This window comes from Pinus tabuliformis, chromosome 7 (genome assembly GCF_031772625.1).
Source record: "Pinus tabuliformis cultivar Carrire ecotype Pingquan chromosome 7, CPIR1, whole genome shotgun sequence".
NCBI lineage: Eukaryota > Viridiplantae > Streptophyta > Pinopsida > Pinales > Pinaceae > Pinus > Pinus tabuliformis.
The window spans coordinates 1,718,751,132-1,718,774,851 of NC_142293.1; the positions used below are offsets into that span (position 1 = coordinate 1,718,751,132).

A 23,720-nucleotide genomic window follows, 5' to 3' on the forward strand; every position below is an offset into this window, starting at 1 on the left:
ATGTAAATTAGCTTCTTTACCACACTTTACAATGATGTATTCAGGAAAATTTCAGCTCTGGTTTGTTAGTTTACAGCAGTAAAAAAATACAGATCAACAAACAAAAAATGCCAAAATAGATGGTCAATATGTCCAAAAATAGTAAAAATACACAAGAACTCGAAATTTTCAATTTTTAGGGCTTTTAGGATATGCGATTCAGAAATTTCAGAACTGATAAATTTATTATAGCAGTAAATTAGTCATAGATCAGCAGGATAAAAATACCAGTGAAAAAAGCGCGCTTTTTTCCCTAAGACGATTTAATCGCGCGTTTTATGGGAAAAAAGCGGCTAAAATTTTTTTTGCCGATTTTTTCAAAAAAAGCACGCTTTTTTCGAAAAAAAACGCGCTTTTTTCGGAAAAAAGCTTGGGGTGTCAGGGCAGCACGATTTTATAATTTTTTTTTTGGTTTTTCATTTGGTCATTTGGGTTTTTTCATGCAATTTTTTTTGAAAGAAACAAATAGTTTTTGAGTGGGGCAGCTTAATGATCAAGTCTAGGCCCTAGTATGGATATGCTATTCATGGTAATGTTAAATTCTTAAAGTAAAAGTGACATTCTCCTTAATCTTCATTTTCATCCTTTTACTTAAATTTTTAACATTACCATGAAATGACTCAGGATGTTTGAGAGTGGTTCCAGCCTCATTGGATTTCATATGGAGAAAGTAGAATTTTAGATTTCATTTAAAATCCAGCAGACTTATCAGTTTTTCAGGATTTCAGGATTGGGAGATTGTAATGTTTCCAGGTGACACCACCTGCTCGGGCTACCCCTGCCACTAGTAGAGGACGTGGTCTACCTCCTATAGCTCCTACTTCTAGTTCTTCAGTTTCTAGAGCACATCAGACTCCACTACCATCTCCACCAGCACAGGCACCAGCGTCCTACATCTAGAGGGAAAGGGAAAGCTGTGGCATTTTCTCGCAAGAGGGGCAAAGGAAATCAATAGGATTAGACCTCATTTTATTGTATATGACATTATGACATGATGAGATACATTATCATATTTTTTGTTGATATTTTGAGGCTGAGTTGGGACTCAGGAGTCAGGACTTACTATTCAGGACATGATTCAATGTTATGTGTGATTTTAGCGCTAGAAATGATATTAAACATCTTATATATTAGTTTTTTTATCATGTTTATGTGTCAATGTATTTATTTTATGTTGTAGATGGTTTAGATATTAAAAAAATTGAAAAAAAATGAAAAAAAATGAATTTTTTTGTACCAAACGCTTTTTTCCTGCTTTTTTCCGCTTTTTTCCCGCTTTTTCCGATTTTTTCCGCTTCATTCCCGGCGCCGATTTAATCCCGCTCGCGCTTTTCACAACATTGAAAAATATTGAATATGCTGCCAAAAATGTCTAAAAATAGTAATTTTTTGCCAGAAACTGAAAATTAAATTTTTTTGATCCTTATCAAGTATATGCTTAAGAAATATCTCAGACTTGAATTTTGCAGTTATGTAGTGAATTCCGGTAGGCTAAAATATTAGATCTAGGTCAAATTAGAGATGTTTAAGTGGCCAAAACTTGTGAAAATTTAGATTTTGCAATTTTAATTGATTTTGACCAATTAAAATATGATTTTAGGGCTTAGATATTAATGATTTATGTTGTAATAAAGCTGAAGCAAAACAAGGGTTTAGAGGTCAAACCCTAGGTCCAAGGCCTTGAAGATCCTGCCTTTGAAAATCGTTGAAACTTTGAGATCACATTTATTAGAATAATGCTATTTAGTGTTTTAGTGCTCATTCTTATTAGCTGTTTCTAATTTTATCTCTTTAGCAGTTTCTTAGAAGAAACTGGTTGTTTCTATAAATATCTCTGTATTACTTATTGAGCTTCATTTTGCTCATGTAAATTAATTCAATTCATTCATTGATTAACGTTACCACTTGCAAAATATGAATTTTGAGACCATAAGCCTGCAAAACCGCAAAAAATTTGGCCTTAAAACTTTAGCTTAGGGTTTCGGGTCAATTTTGGGGCAAAAGAGCCAATAATTGGAGAACGAGGCTAAGAAAAGCCAATTTGTGGGGATAAAATGGCTGAAATGATAGAACGAGGGCTGAAATGGCAAGAAGAGGCCAAAAATTGAAAACCCATGTGTCGAAATTTTTCTCTTCGGGATCTGAATTTTGCTGTCAAATCTTCAGTAAATGTCCCTGCAAAATTGTCTAGAGACTAGATCTTACCCTCAAAGGCCTAGATCTAGCTCTTCTCTCACTTGATCCCTTGATCCAACTTGCAAAAATGAAAATAAAAACACCCAAACCCCAAATATATACAAAATAGATCTAAAACCCCAACCCAAGTTAGAAAAATAATTTACACTTAAAATTACAAAATTATTTTACAAATTGTACATGGGTTTTTAAATAAATTTTGAGAAAATATTTTTTATAATATTTTTTCTTGAAAGAATGGCTAAAACGTTTCAGAAAAATTATTGCTCACTATAGCCCTAGTGAAGATTTAATCCACCATATATAAACTAGGAATCCAAGCAAGATGATCCTTGTTCACAGTCTGTGAATTTGGAGACCAAGGATTGAGTTCCTGCAAACATGATGTATTATCTCAAAATATATCAAGTAAAGCACCACATAGGAAGCCCGTAGTCAATACATACCACAGATGAACAACAAAAACACTTCGAGTTGTACCCCAAAGTCTTTTGTTATAGTAGAAAAAATAGTTACCAGTGGGACAAAAGTTTACAAAATGCTTCAACAACGATTCTAGCCAGAGATCAAGATGACTAGAGACTCAACTAACTCTCTAATTTATAGATAAAACCTCCAAATGGAAAAATAATGGCTAGTTTCTTTGATCCTTGTCAAAATAATCTTGGCCGTTGATAAACACTTTTCGAATTATTATTAATTTTGAGCTAATTTCTTAAAAAAATTGACTTTGACTTAACCACCAAGGTCCAGGGGTCCAAATTTTCTTGAAAAGTACAATATTCCGTTGGTGGAGGGCCTTTAAAAATTGACTCTTTTAAAACCGACGAATTTTTCAAGTTGGAAAATATATTCTTAAGACTATAACCTGAATCTAATTAATTAATTTTCTGGCTTCGGATTTAAATTAATTTTCTGGTTTAGGATTTAATTTAATTTTGCCAGAAAAATTACTTAATTTACACATGAGGGGATTAATTATTTTTCCAACCCTCTAATACATATGATTTTTCATTTACAAGACTCAAAGAGGGAATACACATTCGTCTTAGACCTTGAAGACACACCGCCCATCTGCGACACAATATGATTTAGTAAACCAAGTGATTGGTAATAAAATAATTTAGCCAATTAGCTTAAATTATTCCCAAACCACTTTTACATTACACTTGACTAAAAACACTAGGACTCACCTAATAATTCGACAATAAATGTCACCCTAGCTTTGGGGTTTAAGCCGGAAAGAAAAAAAAACTCTTCTGTTTAGCCGTGTTGAAATACACTAGTAATCAGTGAGGTGAAAAAATCTCCTAGGATGGAATTCATCATCAAATTATAGGCTTACCTAGGTTGTTACGTAGACTCAAGGTTTTACTAAGATCATTTACATTACATAACTTGTAGAATGGGATAACTATGACACATGGGCTGCTGATAATGGGATACGACCATGTTGAAAAAATTGGTACTTCCGCTTCCCTCGAACTTTGACAATTTGAGTGCAACAAGGTTGACATGGGTCCAAGTTTAATATAAACAAGAAATCATATGGAACCCTAACTAGTCTTCTGTCTACTGATCAAGCCAAATTAAACATTTAACCAAATCCCTGTCATTGATAGTACAAAAGGTCCCAATGCAACTGTTTGGAAATCAATTTTCTCCTAAACATGAGAGTTTTCATTTGAGTACTCACAAAATAAGGTATGAAAAAGGAGCGATTCATAGACAGTTCATCAGTGCTACGGTATATGATTTGGACCAACATTGAAAATGTTATTACTGAAAATTTGGAAGAAGTTATTTACTGTTTTTTTTTGCTATGAGAAAAGTAGCCTTCAGAGCTATGATGTATTTTCCTCATTATCTCACATAGTGAATGGATGGATCCTTCAACAAACAGCCACTTTGCTTTGAATCTTGACCTAAAGCTATGACAATGTTTTGATTTTTCAACAAAGATGAGTTCCTCTCAAAATGATCTTCCCATGTTGTCCTGTGGATCTTTTACCACACGTTTCCAATTTTGTCATCAGCATGGGGATTCTTACAATTAAACATGGTTTAATAACAATCATGGGTACCCAGAATTCTGCCTCATTATTAGAATCTCTTTGAAGCCATTGGTTGCAAGTGAAGATCAGATACTCTTTAATTGCGAATTAATTCCACTCCTCTCGCTTGTTGTGGCTTGGTTCTTTCAGCACTGTCAAAATTTAACTTGTGTGATAATAGTCCATCTGAGAACCTCCCGCTTGTTGTGGGTTGGTTCTTGCAGCACTATCAAAATTAGTGTGATAATAGTCCATCTGAGAACCTTTGTATAGTGGGCTTTCATTGTCTTCCCTTCTATGGGTGTGCATGGGAAATGTTGTGTGTAGGTAATTATTTTCTGCATTTTATATGAGGCATATCTATTTTATATACAAGAAATTTGTTCTCCATTTTGTAGTATGTGCAGACTCATTTGGCTGTTTTATAATATTAATATCTATTTTGTCAAACCTTGTTTTTCTATTTAATATCCAGAAACTTGACAACAATTTTGACATGTCATTTGGAAACACAGATATGAGTTCAAGATGAATCACGAGGAATGGGTTAAGGAAGTCAGGCCTGCTTTGGGACCTGGCATATCAGGCCGAGTACATGCAGCTCTAGAAACTCCTGATGAAAAAGTTGAATATTGTCTGAAGGCAAGAAATGAGATGCGTGCAGCTCTTAGCAACCTTCTGAAGGTGGACATGTCATATGCTTTTTACAGTAAAATTGGTTATGTTTCTTAGGACTTTAAAAGCTCTGAAGTTGATAGATTGAGTTTGGGCAGAAGCCAGAATCTCCTTTAGTCACTAGAACCCTTCATTAAGTAACAAAATTAATTGAATTATGGAATTTCAGAGATGTCGAAGTTTCAGCACTTCATGTTAGGTTAGAGACATCTTAAAGATAGTGGTATTAGATACCCTATTAAAGAAATAAAAATGGTCATTATCGAATATTTTTTCTTCATAAGCAATATTATTTTATGCTACAGCGGGCTCAAGCCATGGGATTTATTAACCTCCTAAGTTTTTAATTATTTCTGGAAGCCACACAATCACATTCCAGTGCCATCTAAATGGTCTGCATCAATTTTCCACATTTTCAGAATGGTCAATAGAAGGCTTTCCTACCAAATTTCTATTTTCAAATTTTAATATGGTTTCAGGGTTCAACGAAAAAGGTGCTGGACTGATCATCACTTTCACCATCACTGAGCTTGGTGCTGAGAGGGATGTTGCTGCTGCTGTTGCCTTAGCTTATCCGGAGTCCTGATTCCATATACACGATTCATAATACTGTCTGGAAATGTCTCAAACATAACGTTTCCAATTGCTCCATCATCTTTTCAATAGCTGCTTCTTGTACTCACTTGTTACCACTTGTCCATACCAGTATGCTGGTCATGTGGTTAATTGTGATATGTTTGAAGCAATCATTTGAAAGCTGGGGTTATCCCTTCTTCACCATGTCTTTCCCTTCCGTGCCTTCTTTTCTATATCTCCAAATATTGTTTTGCTTTGGGCTGGAGGCTCTGCTCAGAATTTACGTTGCTCCTCCAGCAACTTTACAGTGGTAAAACTCCTTTTCCTCATTCTGCTCCCAGGTTCCTCTTCCCTCCCCTCTGGCTTCCCCTTCCCTTCCCTCCCATTCTCTCTGCTCCTTTGGCATTTCCTCCTGGCTTTTGATCTCCTTCCTGTCCGTTTTACCACTTTATTCCATGAACTTCATGCTGCAGCACAATAGCTGTTCTTCGTCTCCCTTTTCCATTTACGCCTTCCAAGAGGGGCTGTTCTTGACTTTTCCCGAAGTGACATCCCATCAATCTCCCCATCATGCATTTCCTCAATTTATGCTAGATTCTTTTTGATCCTGTGTGAAATTATAGGCAAGCCTAATCTATGCAATCTTTCATCAATGCCCATCTCTCATTCTTATGTGGAGGCTTGCTTGGGTTATGAAAGGATAAAGACAAAATATTAAATTTATTCAGTTATTGCTGTCTCTTGCTAATGCTGTGCTTTATTTATGGTAATTTCCTATCACTCTATTTTTTTTCCTTTGAAAAGAAAACTGTACTTTCATTCATGATTGAAAAGAAAATACATTTTGTATATACACACATAACGTGTACATTCCTCAAGAATCTGCCCAGATCCTTGTGTGGCAAAAATATATTTACATATGCTCGAAAGATGAAAAAATGATAAACTAGAAATATTTTACAATAAGGAAGATCAAGTGATGTAGAAATCACTTATCTTCCCCTTCTTTCCTTTCTTTTTCTGGACCTGTTGCCATTCCCCTGCTTTGGGGTCCACTGGAACCAGAGCCATGTCACTGGTGGATATCTCTGTAGGATTCTCCTTGTCCGAATCTGAACTCATGGACACGCATTTTGCTCACCATACCATCCTTTTTGTGAATCATATTTATATGCTGAATTGATTCCTTGAATATCTGCTGAAACTGTCCTGCCTTGATGGTGAGCAGCATTTTCATTCTGATCCTGTGTGCCCCCATCATTTCTTGCTGGATTCTTCAAGTTTTGTTTCTTCTGTTTCAGAGAGATGTGGGTTTGTGAACTGCCATCCTTTTGGCTTGTGTGCTGCCTGAGGGCATGCATTCTTGACAGAATATGTCCTGTTTGAAAGCAGGAATGACATTAGAATGCTGTATTCTCATTGTCTAAAGTTTGGGATCATTGAATTTTTTCTATGTTACAATATTATGTGATCTGGTAAAATTTTGTTAAGGTTTACCTCCACACAGATTCTGGCATAGGTAAAAATGCCTTTCTCTGTTCTCTTGAGGTCCCTCTTTTTGAACTTGCCCAAAGTGTGTTCTATGCCCTCTAGGACCTCATGGTGGCAAAAAGGAAGTGGGCGGTTTGGGAGTGTCACCTGAACTGGTAAGGTTGACTACCATATTTGTTGCATCGAAATCTGGAAACCATGGAGTAACAAAGGGCCCAGCTCTACCCCAAAAACATGGTCCTTCATTGAGAGCAAAATCCAAATCTTTTTGTGTATCAAATTGGACTATGAAGAATCCTTTGGAACACAAATAAATGTCGTAGTTGGGTGTCCAAGAGGAAAAATTCCATTGGTATAAAGCTTCTGATTTGGGTCAGAAACCATTAAACCTACAGATAATCACCTTTGATTGAAGAGCTGTGAACAAAGAGTTTACCTCCGGCAGGTGGTTGTTCCATTTGATCAACAATATAAAGGCCAGGAATGCTTTGTATCTGTTCTGTTGGGAAGAGAGGCTTCCCTTTCATTGCATCTCAGAAGGGTGTAGATGGACCATTTGGGTTCCTAGGACCTGTAGCACTAGTTCCTGGAGCTCCCCCTCTCAACGTTGAGTTGAGGATTAAAGCTGAGTTCCTTTTATTTTATAGTTTTGGATATGTGATAAAGAAGGGATAGAGGCAGATCATCTGGTCAAGATGAGATAGGATTTTCAACACAATTTTTTTATTATAATCTGAAAATTTTTCTTCTTCAATGCAGGCAAAGGCACACACTGTGCATACCCCAAAGGGTGAATCGGAATTTTTTGGGGGAAAAACAAGAGGTTGGGCCCCAGATATGTAGCCACTGAGGGCTCCGCCCATGAAACAGAGCACTTGTTATAAATCATGGCATAGGGAAGATGGGGCATGTGAATAAACCTTTTATTGCGCGCCCATTGTGTTGTATTTCGACAGAGAAAAACCTGGACCTAGAAGTCAGTGATAACACACTTGGAAGGACTTCGAGATCTGCTGTAATAGGACTCAGGAGGGGCCAATCGTCCTTGAAGCGGTCACGAAACCCCCATTTGACAACTGCATAGATGAAACATGTGTGCACCTCTCTGCTGCGCAGCCCGACCTCAGAAGTGAAAGCAAATCCCCACCAAGCAATGACGGCCGAGCATCAAACACACAACGAGCAAGACCCTAGAACCCTAGTGCAAACCATTTTTCCCCCTTTCATTCTCAGTGTTAATGTCATTTTCTATCACTCCTCTTTATATGAGCTTTTATTCTCCATTTAGTCCTTACTTCTAGATTTTTTATGCAACTTATTCTGTCTCATCCCCGTTGGAGTGATCTACTCCCAGCTAAATTTATTAATTACCCCCCTATAACCAATCAAATTAAGAGGGTTGCCAAGGTCCATGCAACTTGATGAGATTGACACACACAGGATGAGAGTCCACTGTCACTTGGCCCAAATCCCCACTCTTTAAGTCCAACTCTCGCAAAAAGGCTATGATTAGTGCCGTTCTACGGGGTCTGGGGTGAAGTGGAGGAGTTAATTGTTGCTATTCCACCAGTTTACTATGTAAAATCTGCAGTAGCTTATTGTAAACCAGCAAAGTATGGCACTCAAAATCGAAGATATATGACATGCAAATAGCCCAATTGAGTGTACTGAAAATATATGAAGGAATTATATAATTATTTCTTTATTTAAACCTTTGGTTAGAGGGGTTTCTTAGTTAAATTTCTTGCTGTTTTGTGACGTAGAATGTAAAATCTGCAGAAGAACACAGAAACAATAGACAATGCCCTTTGAAATTAACAACCCGATAGTGCTTTAGACCTTTAGATCAAGGATGTTGGGGTAGGGAGGCTAGGGGATGAAAGTTAAGCCATTTTGGGTCAATCCCAAGCCTTATACCAACAACATAGGAATTTTCCAACAAGCTGTAAATAACTTTGTTGAGGTTATGGGGTCAAACCCAATGTATCAGAATCAAACTAGAACTGGCTGGTCTGACCATTTTTGTGCCTAAATCAATCTGACTGGTGGCACAGATTACTGAACCTTTCATCGAATCGATCGTTTTTGTACGCAACCAACCGATTCTATACAAATCTAGTAGACTTAACAATTATTAGGATTTCAGGATTGGGGGAATCGCACCATTTCCATTGGATTTTGTTGTGTATGAGGGTATGGAGCTTGCATATAATCAAGATCACCAAGCCCTCTATGTAGCTTGATGTTAGTGGCATTGATTGTTCAACTCCTCTATTGTTACCCTAGTAAAAATGTATGCACTCACAAAATCTCGATTTGACATGTGAAGCTTTTTCTATCTTATTTTAATGCTTAGAGGGTGATATCGATGATAAGGATTCCAATACAGGCAATGATTTTGATGATAATGTAGGTATTTGTTGTAGCATGTTTTTTTTTTGACACTAGAGGCCATTTATCGACTCTTTGTTGATGTTTTATTGGATCAAAGATATACTGCACTAAGTGCAATTTTGGTTATATGCTCTCTTACTTGTCATATAAATGAGGAATTTTGCATATTTGTGTATAAATAGTTTGGATTCATATGGATGCACGCATGCACACACACATGTTTTTTATTTAAAATTTGAATATTTTATGTATTTTTTGTTCCGGATTTTTTACTAGTTTTGGTTCGGTTTTGATTGGTTCCCAGTTCATTTGAAAGAGTAAATTCAATAATAAATATACCCGTAGGGAATTTGTGGAAATAAAGCTTAAAAATTATATATTGATCTTTATTATAGACATGTCTTTATTATGCAAAATACCAAGGTTAAAACTAACTATTAATGATAAAACTTGAAATACAAGCTAGTGAATAAACTAATTTAAAATAGAGATTGAAAGTTTTGATTTCTTAAATAAGAGATGGTTATTAGATGATGACTTATCCTTTACTGCAATATCTTACCTCAAGCTTGCTAGGTTGTCAACCACAATTGTCCTCAAGTGTACAAAATAATTTGGATAGTGAGGTGGGTTTGATCTTGAAGAGAATATCACTTGCACCTATGTCTAAAAGCTCTCACAATTTTTAGTTGCAACTAGAAGCAACCTTCACTGAGGCGTCTCCAATCTTTTGGTCGACTATGTGATGGAATGATTTTTGCCCGGTTGAAGCTATCCCCTAAAAGGATTCGTTCAACCCTTTGCTCAAAGTGCTCCACCTACAACAAGAAAGTGAAGTAGATTAGTGCCTAGTCCACCTTGGTCCTTAACTACGTGGCTATGTAGCCCCTCATTATATCGTTACCCGAATCTTTGAGTGATCTTATTTATTCTAAAAATGTTTTAGTACGAGCCTTGTTACAACATAAATCAAGAGAAAACAAAATAGGAAAAACTAACCCATATAAAGTGTTTGCAAAAATGAGTTCTTTCGTTATGACTTCGAATGATCTCATAATTCAACAACTTGAAAGAAAGGAGAGGCTAGCCTTTTATAGTTTTCTTTATAAGGGCTAGTTCACCCTTTTTTACAAAATGATTTTTTACTTGTTATCCATGTCAATGATTTTGTAAATTCAACGAAATAATTTTTATTGCAATGAATTTTTCCAATAAAGGAGGTCCGACTTACCCAAATGACCTTTGGTGTTTGACTTGCTTAATGTTCCTTGGTAGTCCAATGTTCCACCTGCATTGACCCTCGAAAGGTAAAAGGTTGAACATAGTAGTCGAAAGGCACTCAATGTCCCACACTTAGATGACCTAATCACTGGGTTGAAGAGTGTTCAACTTGCCCGATTTGCTCATATTTGGTTCGCGAATAACTCAATTTGGTGCCTGTTATGAATAAAAATATATAAAATATTACAAATAATGTAATCAATAATAACAATAAATAATGATTAATTAGTTAATGAAGAGGAATGTCCCTAAGGACATGACTATTGGTGAAGAGGCACTTGCCTAGGGTATATTAGTAGGCCCTCACCCTCATTTGTAAATATCTCACATCAATTCTTTTATATAATATTCAATATGCAATTACTTGTCCTACAATGGATGTCTTTGTCGTCGAAGTATTTTGAAGATTACTATGCTGCGTATACAAACTTTGGTCGTTACATTGGTATCAGAGCATTCCTTTGACTATACGAACTTTGTTCGTTACAATCCCTTAGTAGTTCACTTTGGTCTTTAGATGATTTGACCGTCTAATGGCTACTTTCTTGTTCACAATAGATGCAACGACAACCTTGACCTTCAAACGACTATTTTTGACGACTTTAGTCCATTTGAATTGCTAATAAGATGGTTGATTTGGCGACTTGATGAAATCCTCCAATGCCTTTGAAAATTTGAGGATTCTGCCACATAAGTTTTGTCTGGTTATTTTTTACGTAACTTTTGATGTCAAGTTTGACCAACATTGACTGGCTAGTATTTGACCATGTTTGATTGGTATCTTGGACTTTGTTTTTGGCACAAATGTCTAGACAATTTTGTAAATGTGAACCTTGCTGAAGAACAATTTCTCCTAGAAGAAAAGTTGCTGGATTTTCTCCCAAGTTTGGGTTTCTTAGGGAAAATTTGTTGTCTCTATTGTGCATGGTTATCTCTTTATGATCTTACTGTTTTCACTGTATTACTTTTGAGATTTTCTTTGTATAATTGCTCAATGATATCATTGGATTAAAGATAAATTAATTGAAGTTCATTAGGAAGTAATTATCAGAGCAGAAAATTAGTTTCTACTATGCATCTTTAGTAGAAAATTCAACATGGTATCAGAGCTTGGTTGAGAGAGCAGTCACTAAAGACAAATGAGATGGAATTCATTTGTAGAGCAAGTTAATGATCAGAAGTAGAGGCCAAGCAGAACTTTGTTTTGGGTGTCTTTTTTGTCCTTTTATATATGTCTATGGCTCGTTGTTCAACTGATCCTAGTTCGAGTCTTTTGAGGCAAACAAGGGCCTAATTTGAGGCCATGTTTGAAGAGTTTCCAAAGTCAAGAAGACTGGATTATTTGTTTGTTTCGATAAGTTTTTTTTTGAGGTCAAAGATCTGACCAAGCTCTGTGTGGAGGACCAAGTTTAGGCTTTTTTCAAGCCGCAGAAAAAGGGCCGAATAAGGCGTGCTTAGGGCCGCAAGAACCTTTGTTTAGGTCAGAGTGAAGAGGCAAAGGTGAGATATGTTGATGTTGTAGTTGTGAGGCCTATATAAGAAGCAGATAAGGGCCTCAGAACTTGTGAATAGAATGGCCAAAGGACACTTGTGGAGGGTTGAGGACTTGCTGGGCCAGCTAGAGGGCATCCAAAGTAAAGATAAGGAAGCTGACTTTGATTGAGGGCTGAGGACTGGCTGAGATAGCTAGAAGGCATCCAAAGTTAAGATAAGGAAGCTGACTGTGATTAAGGGTTGATAGGAGTGTTGCTGTAGCAACATGTTGAGAAAAGTGGCCAATTGAAGTGCCTAGATCAGTTAAGTAGAAAGCCTCCCTCACCTACTTCTATATAAAGCAAGAAATTCTAGTGATGAGGCTAGATAAAGCTGAAGCTCAAAAGCATGTGGAAGCACCCAAATCTTAAATGAGAATGAACATACCTCATACAAGATATAGACAAGGTATTGATCATGATACTCTTGCCTCGGGATGTTGGGATGTTCGAATGTGGTGGATCCCACGATATAAAGGTAGTTGATTAGCTCCGTGATGTCCCTGCTTAACACCGAGCCTGATATCTGCTTTGCACCCTGAATTGGTTTATGGTTGAGCCAAGGCATGTACAATGAATGGCAACAAAAGCATGTGGTACTTGTGTTGTACACTTAGATGTGGTTTGAGATTTGTCTCAGGAGGTGGAATGAGGCTGCAAGAATATTAGGTAGGTAGAGTATATCGCAAACAATATCTTAAATCATGAAGTAGCATGGCTTTAGAAGCCAGAAGGGCATGACTGGGTCACTTCATTCGAGACATGATGTAGAAAAGAACAATAGAACTCCAGTACATATCCACAAATGAGCAAATTAGGGACATACTTCGAAGACATGTTAGTATGATGCTAAATGTCTCCCTTATTGGAAGGGAAGGATTTCGTCTTTGCAGGATTAGGTAGACCATCTCTTGAAGCCATAAAGGACTTTGGCTAGGTCATAAAGGACTTTGAACAGGGGAGATGGATACATGCACTTTTGAAGCTAGAATGACTTTGACTAGAAAGATGAATGGCCCAAGGCAATTTCAGGGTAAATTATAGAAGACACTTACCTAAGAAGCCAAAAGGACTTGGTTGAGTCATAAAGGACTTTGAATAGAGGTGAATGACCCATGGAAATTATGGGATTGGACAGCTGATCTCCTGAGAGGCCAAAAAGACTTGGCTAGGCTGACCAGAGGAGATAGATGTAATTCACCATTGAAGCATAGGTCATAAAGGACTTTGACTAGAAAGGTGAATGGTCCAAAGGCAAATTCTCTCTTGAGAAGCCAGAAGGAAATTGATACATTTTCTCAAGGAGCCATAAAGGACTTTTGCCAAAAATCTATAGACATGCATCAACATGGCAATGTCATGAACTTTTCTGAAGGAAGGAGAAATTTCGGCTCAAGGGGAAATTTGTTGCATCTAAGGAGAATACATGGCAATGTCATGAACTTTTCTGAAGGAAGGAGAAATTTCGGCTCAAGGGGAAATTTGTTGCATCCAAGGAGAATACCTCCTTCATTAAGAGGGAGTGTTGATTTTTGTGTACCATGGGGAGTTATTCTCACATGCTAAGAGGCCCCCCCATGTTGGTTAAGGAAAATATTAGGCTCCGAATTGTCCAGTCGACCATGCCATGAATGGGTGACCCTTGGTCAAATCATCCACATTTGACAAATATATATACACACATATGACATTCTCATTTTGACCAAGAACAATACACAACAACTTGTTCTAAAGAAGCCGCAGAAAGGAATAGATAAGAGGAGGATTGTTCTGAAGTTTGACCAAGCTTGACTTTGGCTGAGTGGCTGTTGTCTGTAGTGTAGGTTTGACCACAAATTGTTGACCGCAGGTCTGAGCTGACCACAACTCTGAAATTTGACAGTTGACCAACATTGACTTTTCAGTTCTTAAGTGGTTTGACTAGCATTGATTGGTTGGTATTTGACTAGGTTTGACTGGTATCTTGGACTTGGTTTTGGCACAAATTTCTAGAGAATTTATGTAATTGTGTATTGTAATGAAAAACAATTTCTCCTAGAAGAAAGTTGTTGGGTTTTCTCCCTAGTTTGGCTCAATGTTGCACGAAGCGAGGGCGTTTTTGGGAAGCGAAGCGTTGGAAGTGTCATTTTCCAAAAATTTAGGAATTAGAGTGTCTTTGAAGCATCTACTATATATATTTTTTATATTTTTTTGCTTTTATATTAAAAAAAATTCCTAAATACCAAATTAATTGTAGAAGATATGAAAACATGCATATTTGTACATAAATCAAGATAGATATGGCATCTATTGTACATCAACGATTAACTATTTGAGCAACAATCATTTAGATTCTAGCAATTACAAACATGCGTCAAATATTTAAACATATCATAAAACATAAAACATTTAGAGGATAAAATCATTAAACATTCAAATAACTTATCTAGCAAGTGAGCAACTGTCAACTTGAATCATGTCCAAAATTCAAATAATAATGTTTTCAAAATAGGCCACTTGGCCACCACCAAGAAACAAGTAGACATTGATCTAGGAAGAGTAAAATATAAAAGTTCAAACACACAACAAGACTACAAGTCTAATCTATGACAAAAGTAGTACACTGTTAATACCAGTGAAGCATGACCTGCATAAGACCCGCGAGTACCCGTAGGTCTGCATGGGTCCTATACTGGGCCGGGTCACCGACATAGAACCTGTGGTTAAGACCGTTACCCGGTAGGTTTATCATTAAACTTGTCTACCCATATAGGACCCGCGAGTAGCCTATAATATGTGTATCGGACCCGTATAGGACTCGTCGAGCCTCAAAAGGCACAAACTATTAAGAGATTGAAGTTTTGAACTATGCCAACGCATCAGGGAGAGTTGCCCACTAGTGCCAACTCTCTATGTTATTGAAACAGAGACCCTCTCAGCTATTTGCTTCAGACAAAGGCTGGTATTGAGGCCATGAGGAGAATTCCACTTCAAGGCCAAAAAAGACACCTCATTAATGGATATTTTGGTGACACTTATTTCATCAACATTTGTGGAGACCTGGCATCATATATAACAACACTAGAACATTTTGTCTTCTCATGCATAGAGTCAGTCTCTAATCATTTATCATTTATGACACATGTATTTGAATTTTGAACTTGCTGACATTTTTTATTTTAATTATGGAATCATGAGTCCTTTTTGTTGAAGAAAGAGTAACTAGGTTCGAAATTTACAAATGTAATTTTGATCTTTGTACTTGTCAAGAAAAGAAATATTTTTTTTATGAATTATAAGAATGAGTTTCTTGCTCATTTCTTAGGAAAATCAAAGAGTCAATGTCATGCTCTTCTTGAGCTTATATGTAATGTAAATGAGTCAACCTAGTGTCTAGATCAAAGCCCTCCAATACAAGTGCCATCCCCTTGAAGAAGGCAACAAGCAAAATGAATTATTAAGAATAGTCATGTCGGCCTACAAATGAATTAACTAGCATAGTCATGTCGGCTCAATAAGAAGTCACAACCGTTCACACTGTCATGTCAGCTCAAATGCATAGGCTGACCACTATAAATATGCGGTTAGGGTCTACACAAAAGAAGTGTAACAGAACTCACATTCCTCTGAAGTTTCAGATTGCAACTACAAGTCAAGGATCTGCATTATAGGAGTGAGGATCCTCTGCAATCTTTGAAAGGGTACACTCTCTGTGATCTGCACTACAGGAGTATAATTTGGATGGGTAATTATAGTGAAAGCATTTTTGTGTCACAACTATCTCATTATCACAGTCTTGACATACTAAACAAAGTCATGATACATGCAAATCGAAGGTGAAGTCATGGTCTGAGTATATTTGCGATGAAGATACACATCCTGAATACTCTTTAGGAACAGTCACAGTTAGAGCGTAAGTGTGATGATCAAGATCTCGGTGATCCCACAGAGACACATTCTGTCTCATATTCTGGACGCAGTGATAATGTCAGCAGAGTGATTTCATGAAGATATAATTATGAAGTCATCATCATAATGAAAGATCTCGGTGCAACTTCAGTATAAATATTTCGTTGGTACAACAATGATCTCCGTAATAGTACAGTAATAATCTTAGTGAATGTACAATGATGATCTCAGTAAATATACAATGATCATATCAGTGAATGCACAATCATGATCTCGATGATAGAGCAACTATGAAGATCTCAATGATGACCTCAGTGAAGCAACAATGATGATGATGTTCGCAATAGTGACATAGAAGAGGATTGGTGTCTTGGTCTTGGAGTGGCATAGTAGGTCAAGGGTTATGGTCTTGGTATTCGTCAATTGGAATCTCCATAAGAAGAATTTCGTGCGGTTTTTCCTCTCCAAGAGGGAGAGGTTTTGGCCCTGGTAGAAAGCCAAACATCTTGTGTTCTTGTCTCTTTGTTTTGGTAGCAGTTTGATGAAGCAAACACACACACTAATAATAAGAAGAAGATCAAACTAAGATAAATTGCAAAAGCACTTCACAAATTGTTATCAAGTCTAGAAGAATCACATTAATCCCATTTTCCCTAGATTATTCAACATGGTATTAGAGCTAAGGTGCTGAAGTCAAATAAAGGGCAGCAAAAGAGACATACAAGGATCTGTCTTCAAGGATATCAAAGCAGGTTTAAAGGAGCAAGTTATTACATCAAGGCAATTTCGGTGATGAGACAGTCTATCTATACAGTGCCACCCATAGTTCAGTTATGTTATTCATTGACAAGTTTGGGCTCTCAGTACATTGCCTCTCTACACAATGCACACAGACATCACTGTGCAGTGCCATACCAATATACTTATCATAGTCTCAAATTCTGTCTATGATTATGATCTCAATAGCATGGTGCTTAGATCAGATCATAGTATCACTAACATATCAACAATATGTTGAAGTCAAAAATACCTCAAAATGAATTGGGAAGGTCGTGAAGCAGTCTCGGTGATGTCAAGACCACTGATGTCATGGTGCTAGAAGGCCTCCAAGGAAGTCGTGCTGAAAGGATACTAATGATGGGCAGCTCAAGCAAAAGAAGCATCAAGGTGAAGATCTCCTCTTCACACACCAAGTAAGTATCTTTCAATTTTATAATTAGATTTGGTTAAATGATTTCGTGATTGCAAGGGGATTTATAAATTGGTTAGATAATCGAAAGTCCTTGCATAGAATAAGGAGGATTGTCATAATCCTCATAGAAAATAGAAATCATTGATGTCTATGCAAAAGGTCTATGAAGGAGAAGCATTGTTTGAATGCATCAAGAAGACTCATAGGATTCATATGAAATCACTTAAAGGTCCTTGCATGGAAAAAGGAGGATTGTAATTATCCTCATAGTTAAGAGAAGTCAGTGAACATATCAAGGTCTCCTTTGAATTCATGGGAGGGAACTCTTAAGGTTCTCTCATCCCTATGTAGAAAGAAAGGAGACATAAAAGAGATATGTGAAGTACTAGAAGATATACTCTCTGAAATAAAGTAAAGAAGATCAAATCACTTAGACCTGATTGAAGGTATCAAGGAATGAGGAATGTGCGGAAAGGAAAAGCATGGTTAGTCCTCAAGCAAAGGCAAAAATAAGTATAGTAAAGACTCAATGCTATAGAAAGATTTTGAAAGCTCATATCATTGAAAGATGGAGGAAGCTAAAGAAAAGGGCCAAGAAAAGAGGGAGTATCAATCAAATCTCTCCTATGAGTAAGATAGTATCCCTCACAAAAGGGTCCTATCATAAGCTCCTAAATCTTGTAGTATAAGATATGACAGTGATAATAAGATGCATCATGGCATCATGGAAGCATTAGAAACAAGAGATTGTGACATCACCATGAGAGTCATGAAGGACAAAATCCATGGCAAACAAACATGTAGGATATAAAGCTCTTGGGAACCTCAGTGGACATTGAAGAAAATAAAGAAGTCATCTAAGGCTCATCATACATCAAGTCAAAAAGGAAACATCTTCCAGTTGGGGATATACAAGATCCTAAAAAATTCTCTGATAGAATCTTCATTGTAGGGTTCACTAATCTATTAAGGAAGCAAGTGTTTCAACAAGAACTCTTATGGAATCCATGAGATAATAGTGTGATGACATGCAATAGATCAAGAGATTGAAGATCTCTTCAATCAAGGAAGCTGTTGGAAGAAGCCGAGATGACCTAAAGATAAAATGAGGTATGTATGTGTGTATTTAATTTTATAATGTCATGTCGTATGGTTGCAGGTAATATATATCATCACTTCTATCTTAAGAAGCATGATCAAGAGAAAAGGATCTCCTCCTCTGAAAAGATGCAGAAAGGCATAAGTCACACTAGATGAAATCAACATAATATGTCCTCATATGAGGTATGAGGTAGTTAACTAAGAAACTTTGATTGAAAGCTCCTAGAAATGGAATATGTGAGGAAGGAAGAGATCGTGAGGTATGCAACCATGATGAAGGCAATCAACATCCAAAATACCAAGAAGATTTGACTAGAAAATCTCCTGGAAAGATATGAAGACTCTGATGAAAAATGTGAAAAAGATGAAGACCCTTGACAATAGATATCTTTGGGAGATATGTCAACATGTATGCAGGATGTTGATACCTATAGGAAGATGTCATGGTGAAGTGCCATCTCGAAAGGTACGATTTGATTTAATGTTTTGATTTCTTGAATAATTTCTGGATGAATTCATGTAGGGCTACTGACACAAAAGTTGTAAGTACAAGTACAACTAGCATCCATGTGGTGGATGGAAATTTGTGAAAGGAGCATGTTGAGAAAAGAAGTAGCCATATGAAAAAAGTTTCAGATGTATGCCAAGAAGGCCACTTTCCATGAAGAAAGGAATGACATGATGGAGTAAGAAGGAAAGTGATCGATGGTTTTTGCCCTTCAAGAAAGAAGCTCAACTAAATTTCATGACATCAAGGAAAGAAGTTGATCAAGCAGCTGAAGAACCCACGAAGAAGAAGCTGCTAATGTATAGAAGAGTCCCTAGCTAAGAGGGAGCTTTGACAGGTCCCTGATCAAGAGGGAGTTTGAATTAAGATCACCCTTGATTACAAAGGAGTGACAATGGTGTTTTTCCTTGTCATGTGTCATGCACTAGACCAGGACTAACAACTGTAAGTCTAGATGAAGGCCTTGAATGGAAATGTAGACACATGATAGACACAACATTTTTGCCTTCACTTGGGAAGAAAGAATGGGAGGATTGGGTAATCATCTAGAATCTGATACTCTTTGAGGATGTGTAGGGCATCCAAGACAAGAGTAGGCAAGAGGACCGATATTATTTGAGGGCTGGGAACCCAAGATATGAATAGTCCCAAGATGAGTCTTCCTCTGGTAACCTCTTTCATTTGATGAGGTATTCCTTTATTGTCTTGGACCGTAAAACCTTTTCTCGGGTAGCGAGTATACCTTCAGGTTCGAGGACTATTCTTCCTTCTTCATCGGTCTCTGGTATTTCTGTTTGTGCTATTTGGTTTTGCCCTAATACTCTCTTGAGACTTGATACATGAAAGGTATTATGGATTCGACAATTGTCAGGTAACTTTAATCCATAAGCTACACTACTTATTTTCTTGATTATCTGATACGACCCATAATATTTAGGTGATTTATTCTTCCCTTGTTGTTTTAGTGATAGTTGCTTATAAGGTTGGAGTCTAACAAAGACCAAATCTCCCTCCTCGAACTCTCTTTCAGAGCGGTGTTGGTCAACTTGTTGTTTCATTCTAATACAATGCATGGTTAGATTTTCTTTTAGGAAGTTGATGATCCTTTTACTTTCTCCTAGGTGGTCTTTAACTGCTGGTACCCTGGAATCAAGAAGTCCAAAGTCTTTCCATCTAGGTGGCTCGTAACCATATAAGGCTTGGAAAGGTGTCATCTTAGCTGATGTGTGGTACGTGGTATTATACCACCATTCTGCTAGGTGTAGCCACTGGGTCTCTCTGTTTTGTTTATCTGTAATGAAACAACGAAGGTATGTTTCCAAGCATTTATTAATGATTTCGGTTTGCCCATCTGTTTGGGGGTGATAGGCCGAACTCATGTTGAGGGATATTCTTGCTTGGTGGCAGAATTCCTTCCAAAATTTTCCCTTAAACCTTACATCTCTATCGTTGACGATGACCTTAGGAAACCCGTGTAGTTTGTAAATATTTTTACAAAACACATCAACGATTTGTTTGGTTGTGTTTGTCTTTTTAATAGCCATAAAGTGGGCATATTTAGTGAGCCTGTCAACTACTACAAATATTTTATCCTTTCCGTCAGATGGAGGTAGTCCTTCAATAAAGTCCATCGAAATCTCCTCCCACTTTTTGATTTGGAATGTGTGTTGGATGTAGCAATCCTCGAGTTGGAACATTTTCGCTCTTGTTCCTTTGACAAATATCACATTTTGCAACATATTTCTGAATTTCCTTGCTCATGCCATTCCAATAGAATGATTGTCGGATGTTGTAGTAAGTCTTGTAGAATCCGACATGTCTGGCTGCAGGCGAATTGTGAGACTCTTGTAGTATTTTCATCCTAAATTTGGATGTGCGGGTGATAAGTAAATTCTACCCTTGTACCATAAGATGTCATTCTTCCACTCAAAGTTGGTATAATCGCTGATATTCTTAATCATGGAGTCAGTGAAAGGATGAAGAGTGATTCCTAAGGCCTATTCACAAGAGAGACTCAATGGTATGGTTTGCTTGCTTGAGAAGCAAGGTATAAGGTTCCCTAGGAAGGGCCAAGGGTATTTCGAGGGCTAGGGTTTGAGGATAAGACTTACAAGAAAGATACCTAGTCCTAGAAATCCTTTTGAAAACATGGTTTCCAAGTGGTCTTTCTGAAATTAACTTGAATAGTTTATGGGACCACACAGGACCAAGTTGACCCAAAATTAGGTCAAGGGGATGGAATTGATCAACCAAGGGTGTACTTGACCTAATTGAGGGGTAGAAGGGGATCAAAGGAGAAATTTTTGGTTATTTTGATGCAATGATCCCAATAAGGTCACTAGCCAAGGGAAACCAAGAGCAAGAATCGATCTCAGAGATAGGGCTTGAAATATCTCAAGATCCCACCATCGAAATTTATTCAAATTTGGAAGGCCTCCAGAAGACACAACAATGCAATAGTGGGCAAGAGATCAAACCTTTGGATTGGTGAATCACGAGAAAAACGATGCCCTAGGTCACCTATGGAAGCTAGGCCTAGAAAGGAAGAGAGAGGTGAGAAAAATATGCTTTTGAGTGATCACCTATGGAGGATTAGTGCCTTGTCCTTTGGGATAGATGGAGTCAAGGAGATTTTAATATTTGTAATGGATTCACTTAGTCAAGGAGGCCTTAAAAACAACTTCGCATGGCATTAGGGCATGAGAACAACTGTTTTAAAGTCTTTATACTTCAATTTGCAATATTTGATGACTTATCAAGATAAAATTTTGACACAAAATATCTCTAGGAATATCCACTCATTCATACATGGCCCATGACATGATGCAATGCTATAAAAGATCAAATTTTCACAATTTCGCATTAGAAAAGCAGTAAATTTCAGCCTAGTATAGTGAAAATCCCAGCAACATGCATGTGAGAAAAGTAAATAATAGGTATAGCATTAAAAGAGTACTTACATGTAAGAAAGAGTATATCCAATCATCAACATATGCCAATAGCGAAGCTCCAAGACAAAATGAAAGAGATCCAAACATCAAAATTCATCCAGTCATCCAAACTTGTCCTCCAAGAAGGATAGCGAATATCTCACAAGAGAAGATAACACAATCGAATTGATGATGATCAAAATGATTCATCTGACTTCTATTTATACACTCTCTAAGGATTTCGATTTAGCTAAATTTTCCTAATTGAGCCCCTAAATAAAATAATGTGCATAATAACAATACTTTTGGTGACAAGCCCACCAAATAGCTCAATAATGTAAAGATGAGCCTCTCAAGAGGGTCGAGTGATCAACAAAGTGAGTCGTTGGGCCTTTGAGGAGGCCTAATGAAGTCCTAGGGTGCCATGATGTAGAAATGGACTCCAAACATAGTGGAATGGTTTTGGCCCCTCGTTTCCCAAGCAAGAACGTGTGGTGCTCCAAAGTGGGTGTGGGGCACAAAGACATCCTTATGGGTCTCCAAGTGGATAAAAAATGTCCATAGGCCATTTGTAAGGGCTAGGATGGTGATGTAACCCCTCCCTTTGTAGCGGGAGACATCCTCTAGACCCTAGAACATTTTCCAAGTGTATGGTGCAAGTGTGAAGCCAACTGGGCATGGTGGACTAGGCGCATCATCCTCATCCCAAAGGTGGAACACGAGCAATCAATGAACGTTGCTGGGGATCCATGAAGTACTATTTGCTATGGTGGAGGCCCATGGATCTCAACACTCACCCTATAAGTACCAATGTGCTCCTCTATAGGGCTAGGACCTCGTATAGGGAGACCAAGCCCCAAATGAAGAGCCACCTGCAATCCTGCATAAGATCCAACGTGTCCGCTTTCCCTCCAATACAAGAAGTCATTAGAATAATCAAGTAATAAAGCTTAAAAGTCATGGGATCAATGGGGCACTTCATGATGGCATGCCCTTCCATAGTGGGCTTTGGCATGTACGAGTCTGTTCAAGCTCAATAGGGGGTTAAACAAGGAACTTGTTAGGTGGTTTCAACCTCTAAAGGGGGTGACATGTCCATGGTACATCCCTCAAGTGGTAGGTGGCAAATGATATAATAATGGAATGGAGTGGGGATCAGGGGAATCATCTAGACCACATGTCAAGGTGCAAGGGTAGCTATAATAAGGGAAGCCCACACCTGGGTATATGAGTGTAGGAGGGAGAAAATCGTGGTACATGAGTTACCCCGACCTTTGTTTTTCCACCCTTCTTCATATGCCTTTTGCCTTTGATTGATTTTTCTTCATAACTGCTCGGGGCTCTAGGGGATGGAGAGCATGATGTGTAATATATAGCAGTGGTACCCGCTTGAGGTGGGGTGGTTCATTGCCCACTAGAGTTTGGGACAATCATGGGTTCCTTAATGATGGAGGGGCCTCATTTAGGGCCCATAACGAACTAGGGTGATGGCCATGGGTAATGGGTAGAGCTCGTGTTTAGCTTTTGCCCATGTGCTAAATGTGTGTCCCGCCCAACGATTGCATTTTGTGGTACATTTCCTATTGAGAGTGGCCAAATTATGCTTTTTATTTTCTTTTTAGCTGCATCAACCTTCGGGGTGTCGTTCCAAGCCCGAACCAAGGTGTGGACAAGAGGAGGGGGAGGCTAACCCTATGTGGACTCAGTGGACACATGTGGACCTAGATGGAGAGAAAGATGAATAGGGCTAAAATGAATGGAAGGTCAGCAATGTAGTTGGTATTGGGAAGTGGGACCATGCGACGAACATCGAGATTTCCCATGTAGTGCCATCTTGAAAGCTAATGACCAGTGAAGGAGATC

General features: G+C 37.7%; 1 protein-coding gene across 4 annotated transcripts in view; it reads left to right on the forward strand.

The window, feature by feature from the left end:
• The window catches only part of LOC149255202 (translocon at the outer membrane of chloroplasts 64-like), a 257,950-nt gene that overhangs the window by 165,308 nt on the left and 68,922 nt on the right, over positions 1 to 23,720 (forward strand). For all 4 annotated transcript variants that reach the window (XM_089460380.1, XM_089460381.1, XM_089460382.1 and 1 more), the window contains exon 7: positions 4,805 to 4,973. In XM_089460380.1, coding sequence (XP_089316506.1) covers positions 4,805 to 4,973 — 169 coding nt within the window. The remainder of the gene's footprint in view (positions 1 to 4,804; positions 4,974 to 23,720) is intronic.